At 41.3% G+C, this 9849-nt stretch overlaps 1 protein-coding gene across 1 annotated transcript in view; it reads left to right on the top strand.

Annotated features, from left to right (window-relative positions):
• RAD51B (RAD51 paralog B) overlaps nucleotides 1-9849 on the top strand; it is a 545357-nt gene that overhangs the window by 14353 nt on the left and 521155 nt on the right. The window contains exons 3-4 of the mRNA XM_015413281.1: nucleotides 2747-2860; nucleotides 9234-9350. Of these exons, the coding sequence (XP_015268767.1) occupies nucleotides 2747-2860; nucleotides 9234-9350 (231 nt within the window). The remainder of the gene's footprint in view (nucleotides 1-2746; nucleotides 2861-9233; nucleotides 9351-9849) is intronic.

Raw genomic sequence — 9849 nt, 5'->3', positions numbered from 1 at the left:
GGCGAAAATCGGAAGCCTCAGGCTTCCGAACGGAAGTAGCTGTGCAACAGTGGAGAGCGATCAGACGGCGAGGTACAGCGTTTACAACCGTTGCACTCAGGATACCACCACTTGGGGACCTGGTGGCAGAGTGCAACGGTGTAAAGGGCTTTACAACGGTTAGGGACGGGAGGCAGATGTTCACCGTCTGAACGCCGGTAAGTACAACGATTGCAACCGGCACCTATACCGTTGTAAAGCCCCCGTCTGAACGCACCCAGTGAGTGATACCCCTGCAGGCCCCTCTCTGGAACTACAGCTCAAACCTTATGGGGGAACATTTTAAACAAACAACCAAAGATGGCAGCCGTCTTTCAAACACAGGTAACTGCCATTTCGTTACACTTACCAACAGCCACTGAGGGGAAAGTTAGTCCCACAGAGGAGGCAAGCAGGAGAAGGCTATTTGCCAATAATTCTGACAGCGCACAGTGGCTGAAGGGGGAGTGGGTGGGGAAGAGGAGCAAACCCAGCACCCAGCCAATGGCACACAAATACTCTTGAGTGGTGGCTGACGGGCCAACGGCTGAAGGAGTGCATTGGACAGCCAATGGGAGAGCTGGAAAGGGCCACTCCAAAGCACAATTATATATAAGGAGAGAAGATACCACAGTGTGAGTGTCTAATGTGGGATGTTTATATTTTGTATGCCGTGATGTAAGAATTGTAATGCATGCTCTACCTTCTCTTTTTTGTTCATTCATGTATGAGAGATAAATTTCTTTATTAAAAAGATACTTCATATTCCAAGCAGATTAATTAAAATGAAATAAATAAATAAATAAATGGAATAGGGTTGTAGCATAATGACATGGTTCAGGACAATGCTTTATTATGCAAGGAATAGGTTTGTTGTTTGTGCTAATGTTTATTGTATATTTTATCCTGCTCTTGCTTCATTGTCTTTGACTTTTGTAATTCCATTTTCTGCATTGTTTATGATATAATGTCTAATAAAGCATAGTTTTTGTAACTTTTTAAATCCTAGATCTATTGCATTGTTTATTGGATGACTTATGCTATCTGATTACATTGTTATATTTTGTGTGATCCACCTTGAATCTCAGCGAGAAAGGCAGGCTATAAATAAAGCAGATAACTAAAGTTCCTAAACAAGTTCTGGAATGGAGCATTGACAGCTGGCAATATTGAAATTTGAGAGTTCATTGGGATGAATATAAAGTATACTCAAGTAGTCAGAATAGCGTCAGGTACTAGTGCCCATAAGATATGCAGTTATACCAAATGCCAACGCATTTATGCAATATTTATCCTTGAGAGAGAAGTGGGTATCAGAGAGGAGATGTAGTGAGAAAAGCAGAAGTTTTTGTTGTCTATCCTAGTAGATCCTGAATTAGGAAGTTGGTTGGGGATATTCTCAAGCATCTGGGTAGCTGATAAGGCAAAAGGACCTAAGAACTATTCATACAGGAAAGTTCGGAGATATGAGACAGGGTAGGGGTGCAAGCAAATAATCCAGATAAAAATATGGGTAGGTCCACAGGACTGCTTACATGGAATTTGGCAGAGGTGGCAGGAGTAGCTGAAACCCATTGCTTGTGGCAGAGCAGAATGCTACAAGTCCTGGACACTGATGGAAAAGGACTCATTGTTGTTTCTATGTTAGAAGCTGAGAGAGAACAGGATACAAAAGATTTTGTTCTTTTTGGTTTGGAGTGGGGTGGAAAATGCAGGGTAGCTTAAATAAATGGTTCTTGATTCTCTGAAGGTGTGGCTGAGGGAGGTCTGGGCCCTTCCAAATAAGGGAAGTGAGGCAAGACTGGGCATGGAGGACATTTTTAGTTTTAGATAATATTTACAGCCCACTTCTATCCCTAATGGGGATCCAAAATGGCTTACAACAGTGTTCTCCCCTCCTCCATTTTACCCAAGAAGCTTGTGGGAAAGATTAGGTTTATGGGCTGAAGGTCATCCAGTGAGTTTTCATAGTAGAGTGGGGAATCGATCCTTGGTCTCCCAGCTAATAGTATGACACTCTAACTACAGTTTTGGTTACTTCACTGCAATATGGGATGACCAATAAAGGACTGTCTGAGTCAAAAATGTCATTATCAAATAGTGCAATCCTTTGCAGATTTATGTCAGTCTAAGCCCATCGAAATCAAGAAATCTTAAATCCACGTAGAATTGACTACAATGCTGAGGTCATTGAAATGTATTTATTTATTAGATTTGTATCCTGCTCCTTGATCTGCCAAGCAGGGCTCAGGGCAGCTGTCATTATTAGGGAGGAATATGATTATGATATGAACACTTTAGTTGATTGCTAAAATACTTTGAGTAGTGGTCTAAAAAGGTCTTAGCATTTAAGTGGGATTGCTTTTCTGTGTGAGCTTGTTTTAGTGTTCTGATACAATCAGAAAGAGCCGACTGCATTTATGCCTTGTCTCTTCTGACTTTTGTCCTTTGTGTGGCTATGTGAGTGGCAGAAGTGACATGGTCATGAAACTTAAGACGGAGAGGGGAACAGAGAAAGCCCAACAAAAAGAAGACTTGATGGTAGCAATCTGCTCATGCAGCATGAGCTACTTATTTCAGGAAATTACTTGTAAACACGTGAAGCTAGTCTAGCAGCTGCCCCCAGAGCACAAGCTAAGCACATAGGGTATAAGCATTTAAAATAAATGTCTATCCATTTTTACATTCCTTAAGATTTAACTCTTTGCTTTTGATGATCATGTTTCAGGACTTTTTGTGTCTTTCTCTCCTGGAACTAATGAAAGTGACTGGGCAGAGCTACCAGACTGTGCAGAAGCTTCTTCACACTGTCAGTCAGTCCTGTGCCCCCAGAATGCAAACTGTAAGTATCAATTTGCAAAACAGGACAGGAATGAAGCTAGTTTTTTATTGTGTGTATTGCCTGCCCTGTTGGCATACGTGGACAACATGCAGCCAAACGTTTCGCTCAGCTGTCCACTGAGCATCAGTTGTGTTCCAACTTTTATACTCTTGGTTCTCCTCACAGTTTTACATCATCCGTGGCATAAGTATTCTGATTTTCTTTGTCTCTATTATCCATTAATCTTACTTTTGACAAACAAGATGTTTCTGGCTTTCTTTCAACTTTTATAGTCCTTTCATCCACAGGTGTCCTGTCAGAATCTCATTAAAAGTGAAATATGGTACACTTTGTCAGGTTCTGTAGTCAGATCACACCACACAACGCTTCATAAGAAGTATTCTGTTTATTGGTAGTTCATAACTATGACACTTGAATGGTTTTTGTCAGGAATGGCCCAGAGCAGCAGGCCCCCCAAAGTTATAGTAGTTTCAAAGCACCCCCATTGCAAGCCTAAGCCAATAAGTTATGAGTGAATTGCTAGCCCCAGTGACAGAAATGAAGGCAGAAGTGTTGCTGAGCGATATGGATGTGGTTTATCGATCATATTCAGGCTACATAAAGAAAAATAATCTGCCTGGGGAAATTGTTATAAGATTCTTGAGAAGGCATGTGAGGGATGCAATCCTGAAAGCGGTTTCTGGAGTACCACTGAAAGTGGGGGGAAATACTATCAGAACGCTAAAGGATATTCCATTTGAAGCAAGACAACGGAGAAAGAAGTACTTGTCCTTCAGACAAACTCAATTGGATATAAATGGCTATTTCCAGAAGACATTACTTTCAAGTTTAAGGATAAAAAAGAAAAGTTCTGTTCTGAAAGCCCAAGAATTTCCAAGGGTTCAGCTGGGAAGACCAGAGGACGGGAAAAAAGAAGAGGACAGCAAGTCTAGTGGCGAGCTGGACTCGGGTTCTTCCGGAGAGAACTCTCTGACGGAGCAAGGGGCAGCTGCCCCCAAAAGTCCTTATAAGCTGCGGAAGAGACAAGGAAAAGAGAAGTAAAGGCTGAAAGACTCTGAATTGTGCCTTTGAGAACTGTGAATGGGGATGACTGGGGGGTACTGTTCTTAGACAGTTAAGTTTTAAGAGTTAATGAAAAGGAAAAAGTACTTAAATGTCTGACTCAGTTTATATTGATCTAAATGAAATGAAGACTTGATGTAATGAAGCTAGTGAGGATCTCCTCTCTTGGGTTTTTAGTCAGTAGTGGGTTTCTATACTTTGTCCCGTATATGTAGTCCCCCTTCCCTTTTTCTGTGATAGTTTTTGTAGTTTGGAATTTTTTTTAAAAAAATCCCCTTTGGGGACTCAAAAAAAAGAAGAAGAAAGCATTGTGCATGATCCCGCGCGTGAGAGAAAAGTGAGCGGGAGAAAGTGAGCCGTTTGTTCCCAGCAGGTCAGGAGCAGCTTGAAGCCCAAGGTCAAAAAAGTCATACACAGATAACAACCCAGACAGGAGACATCGTTAGTGTACCAGGAGGGAGGATCACTCCCCACACATTCCAAAGACATAGCAGTGTTAACTGACACACTTCTGGATAACAGTAGCTCTGCTGGCTGTTTTCCCAGTTTTTCCATCTCTTAAAAACGTACTGGCTTAAATTCATAAGCAAAAATTAACTTTCTCTGCTATTAACAGAGTATTTTCTATTACCACATGATCTACAAATGTTTGTTTATACTTGGTTATACCTGTTTATATTTGTTTATAAAATATTCAAACATAATATACATATTAGAGTTTAATAATTCCACTTTAGAAAAATCAAACTCCTTACTTCTAATGGCCTCTAGAGAGCCCTCTTATATAGAAAACATAAATTCTGCTACACTAATTAAAACTAGATTGTCAAAAAGCCTTATGATTTATTCCTCCTTAAAATACTTTTGCTTGATAAAGATATTTCTAATAATGAAATCTGCTCATTAATTCCTGTTGGAAACGTCTCCGCTATTTTTCAATCTTGCATATAATTGGTTAAAGATAATCTTTGCTTGTTAAAATAATGCTTAGCAGTTTAATTTTAAATCCTTGTTTCACAGCTATGCATCAATAAATCTTTCATTGTCTTTGGCTAATAAGCAAGTATTCTTATTAGAAATATGAGTTTTGCTTTAGTAAAGAATTTAGCTAGCTTTCTTTTCCACAAACATTTAGAAATATAAAAGATCCATACAATCTCTAAACAATAGTTATTCTCAGCTATAAACAAAATATTAAAAGTTGTATTTAACTTTTGGAAACAATCAACAAAAATAGAAACAGGTTTGCTAAACTTAAATCTCTGTTGCAGAGAGTTGCAGTTGTATCTCTGCTTAATAAATTTTACCAGCCCCATCTTGACATCTCGTTAAAAATAAAGCATCTCTTCAGCTACTTATCAAATTCCTTTACTGGGCTTCTTGCCAGCTCATTAAGTGTGATAGAAACCAGACCTGTTATACCTTTTTGCTAACTTTTTCGGGGAGCTCCAAGTGCTTTCCCCCCAAAATATTGACTTCCATGGAACAAATAATCAATGGACTTATCATTCAAACCTCTGCGCTGCAAACTATGATGCTGCTATGGTATTTCAAGATGATCTCCATATGTTTCAGAAGAGATGTTGGTGTAAATGTCTTGATGTTGTTAATTTCATTGTAGTAATGTCTGTAAAAATTTCTGAAGGGAGGTTAGCTGTATCAACCTTTTGAATTGGTTTTTGTGTATATTCATATTTTATATTGAATTTTTGAAAACAGTAATTAAAATAATAGGAATATTATAATGTGTAACTAGTTGGGCTTGATATTTCACCAGAATTGTCAAAAGGCCCATAGCCACATGTAGAAGGGTTTTTTTCCAAGAAGGCAGTCTTCTTTTTTAAAAAAGGTGACTATGGATGTGTCCATAGAAGAATTAAACTTCTTTCTTTTAGTGCTTTGCAGGGGCTAGGCACATATGGTCATATTTTCTATCCCCTTTAAATGGAAGGGATGTTGCTGGCTAATTGTCTGTGTATGGAAAGATAGGTATTTGCATTTTGTAGGAGTTGTTTTCTTGAGCGCTGGGGAAGATAAGTGCTCAGCCTATGAATAAAAAAGCACAAAACAAAATTCTGCAGACCATTCCAAATGTCAAGGATAACTGGGGGGGGGGGGGGGAATCAGATGTGTCAGTCACTGATGTCTTTGGAGCCAGCCAATAAGGTGTGGCAGATTTTTCAGCTTGGAGAATGTGATTGTATGTTTAAACTCTATGAAGATGTAGTAAACTCTATGAGGATGTTAGGTGGATCTGTAACTGGTTGACAGATCACACCCAAAGAGTGCTTGTGAATGGTTCCTCATCTTCTTGGAGAGGAGTGACAAGTGGAGTGCCTCAAGGATCTGTCTTGGGACCTGTTTTGTTCAACATCTTTATCATTTATTTGGATGAAGGAATAGAGGGAATGCTTATTAAATTTGCAGATGATACTAAATTGGGAGGGGTAGCAAATACGGCAGAAGACAGAGTCAGGATACAAGATGATCTTAACAGGCTGGTAAACTGAGCTAAAACAAATAAAATTAATTTCATTGGGGATGAATGTAAAGATCTTCAACGTCGTCTCTGTGCTTCACACCCATGGGATACAGTGCGCATGTGCTGGATCGATCGGCATTGTAGCAAGCTCTTAACGGATTTTCACGCCCAGACCTCGGGCATGCGCAGGAACCCCACCACGCATGCCCAGAGGGGTGGGCGCGGACATCCCGCCAGTTCCTTTCTTTCCACCACGCTGGAAGCACCTTCCTTTCGTCAACAGCGTTACCAATATGCAGCCCTCCCATTCGGCCTTTCAAGTGCACCAAGAGTCTTCACAAAGACTATGGTAGTTGTTGCGGCCTTCCTCCATCTCAAGGGTATCTCTATATACCCATACATCGACGATTGGCTCTTGGTGGCGACCTCCAAAGACACTCTAGTCTCAAACATCAACGAGACGTTGGTCCTCCTCGAAAACCTAGGTCTACAAGTAAATCTAGAAAAGTCTCAACTTCAACCGGTCCAGAAGATACACTACATCGGTGTGCTACTGGACTCCACGAATTGCATGGCTTACTTGCCACAAAACAGAGCGGCCGACATCGTCCACCTAGCCACTGTCATCCGTTCCTGGCCTTCAGTGATGGCCTTTCAAATACAAAAGCTACTCGGCCTTATGGCTGCTACTACGTCAGCCCTGGTCTTTGCCAAATTAAAAATGCGTCACCTACAACTATGGTTTGTCCGCAATTTCAATCCAATAGAGGACACACACCCCACCCTCCTGATCCCACCTGCCAAAGTACGAGAGTGTTTACTTTGGTGGACTGTCCCTTCCAATCTGTTCCAGGGAGCACCCTTCCATCATCCATCACCCCAAATGACCCTAACAACAGATGGATACCCCTCGGGCTGGGGCGCCCACATGATGGGACTTTGTGTCGGAGGCAGATGGGACACTCAAAAACGAAAGCGGCACATAAACTTCCTGGAACTGCTTGCGACACAGTTCACTGTCACCAGTTTCCTGCCCCTGATCAAGGGGAAATGTGTCATGGTCCTCACGGACAATACTACTGCCCTCAGCTTTGTGAACAAGCAAGGGGGCACCATTTCACAACATCTCGCCCTCCAGTTATGGGACTTCTGCATCGCCCACAACGCCTTCCTAGTCACCACGCACATCCCAGGGCACATGAATGTACAAGCAGACCACCTGAGTCGGGCAGGACTCAGTCTCCATGAGTGGGAAATGAATCCAACCTTCCTTCTTCCACTCTTCTGCAGGTGGGGGTTCCCCCAGATAGGTACTTGTCTTTTTTGCCAGACGGCGTCTGCCGCGTACCTGACATCTCGTTCCTGCCAAAGGTAGTGTCAGAATTTCACCTACAGGCAGAGGTCTTCCTCCCGGATTTCTTCCCTGCGCCGACATCCTCAGAGGAGAGGCTGTTACACACCTTGGATACGAAATGTGCGCTTCTGTTCTACCTAAACAGAACCCGTCCAACGAGACATGACTCTCAACTTTTTGTCTCCTATGCGCCAGCAAGGCTGGGAACTCGCATCATGGCTCAACGCCTATCAAGGTGGATTGCAGGGCTCATCCACCTCTGCTACCTTATTGCCAAGCAGCCATTGCCTGGCCCTATCAGGGCTCATTCAACCAGAGCTGTTGCAGCCTCAACTGCCTTCCTCCAGGGAGTTCCCCTGATGGACATTTGCAAAGCCGCTACGTGGGCTACGCTTAACAACCGTGTGACACGGTTGTTAAAAAGGCAGATGCGGTTTTGGGCTGTATCAACAGAAGTATAGTGTCCAGATCACGCAAAGTGATGGTACCAGTGACTCTTGTCTTCTCATAATGTGACAAAAGTACAAGACCCTCAGTTTAGTCATTTTTGCTTCTTGGGGGAGTTCAGGCTTGATTTGATCTAGAATCCACTTATTTGTCTTTTTGGCAGTCCACTGTTTCTGTAAACTCTCCTCGAACACCACATTTCAAATGACAGTGACCCTATGCTTATGAAATCTATCTTTTGTGTTTAAAAAACGATTTACTTAGTAGGATGAAATGTTTTTGGTTTAATTAAGCTGTGCTTGCATATCCCTTCACAGGCTCATATATTTATGTTGAGCTTCAGTCCAAATTAGTTAGCACATCAGAGATCTGCATGCCTTATTATTGTAGTGCTTTGCATAAGTTTTGAAACTTTATATTTGGATTTTAATGCAATGTGCTCCCCTCCCCATATTATCAGTCAGGCAAACTGAGCATCTTGCGATAACAGAGAAAGTTTGCAAAATAACTTTTACTGGTTGATAGGCTGGTTCTAGAGCTTGGGCCCCTAAAAAGCCACTCCTGAGGATAGGGGGTCCTTGGGAATTACGTGAGATGTGGCCCAAGGGGCTGCAGTCTGAAGGGAAAATCAACAAAAGCTGTAACCCTCCCAGTTCTTTTGACACTCATGCAAGTGGGATCTGAACATTTCTCTGCTGATTCCATATTTCTGGCTGCAGCAGCTCCTCAAACCATATCCCACAACATTCCACAGAGTCCCCAAACTCTCAGGATTGGCTTTTCAGGTGGTATTGGGGAGGTTTCAGTGGAAGGTGGTTAAAATCCTTTCTGAAAACTTCTTCCTGTTGTGGTATCAAAAGACACAACATAAAGATGGGAAGAGACATTAAATGATGAAAAATAAATTAAGTATCTTAAGTGTCTATGTGGTTTTTTAGGTGCTTTGTCTTTTTTGGAAGCAGATACCAGACATGCTTCTTAATAGCTGACTGCAACATCTTTTATTAATTAATCTTGGTTTTGGGTAGGTTTATGAAATGAAAATGAAAAGAGCCATTGATCCAACATCAGCGTTCTTGCCCACAACACTAGAAGATCTGGATAAAATCTTGCACGGTGGAATTGCCTGTGGATCTCTTACAGAGGTAAAAGTACTGCAAAATGTGTCTGCCTTTGTTTATATAAAAGAGCACAACTTTTTGTGCTTTACATGCTTTCAAATGCAAAGCACTGAATTCTTTTAGTAAAATTGATGTATTTTGGATCCAGTTGATTGTTAAAATAATTTGTACTGCATTCTTGCTCTGAAGCCATGTTTTGAGCTGATGGATCAAAAGATTGCCCCCTTTTTTTGTCCTACCATGACCTTTATGAAATTTTACCCACAGAAGGTAGGTAAAAAACTTATTCACACTTTCTTTTCCTATAGTGTTTCCTTTTCTCACAGTGGAACCTTAGGCAAAAAGTTTACTACTATAGCTGTATTTGTACTTCCTTGTTGTACAGGAGATTCTAGAAGGTATGAATGTTGCATTTTCTGAGGCTCTTTTGTCAGGTCCTTGTTATTAATCTGGGAATTGCAGCTTTCATTAAAAAAGTAAAGAAATCTAGCTGTCTTGATTGCATGTAAAAGACCTTTAAATG

Source organism: Gekko japonicus, unplaced genomic scaffold (genome assembly GCF_001447785.1).
Source record: "Gekko japonicus isolate JY-2015 unplaced genomic scaffold, Gekko_japonicus_V1.1 scaffold32, whole genome shotgun sequence".
Lineage (NCBI taxonomy): Eukaryota > Metazoa > Chordata > Lepidosauria > Squamata > Gekkonidae > Gekko > Gekko japonicus.
This window is presented reverse-complemented; position numbering and strand designations above follow the sequence as displayed.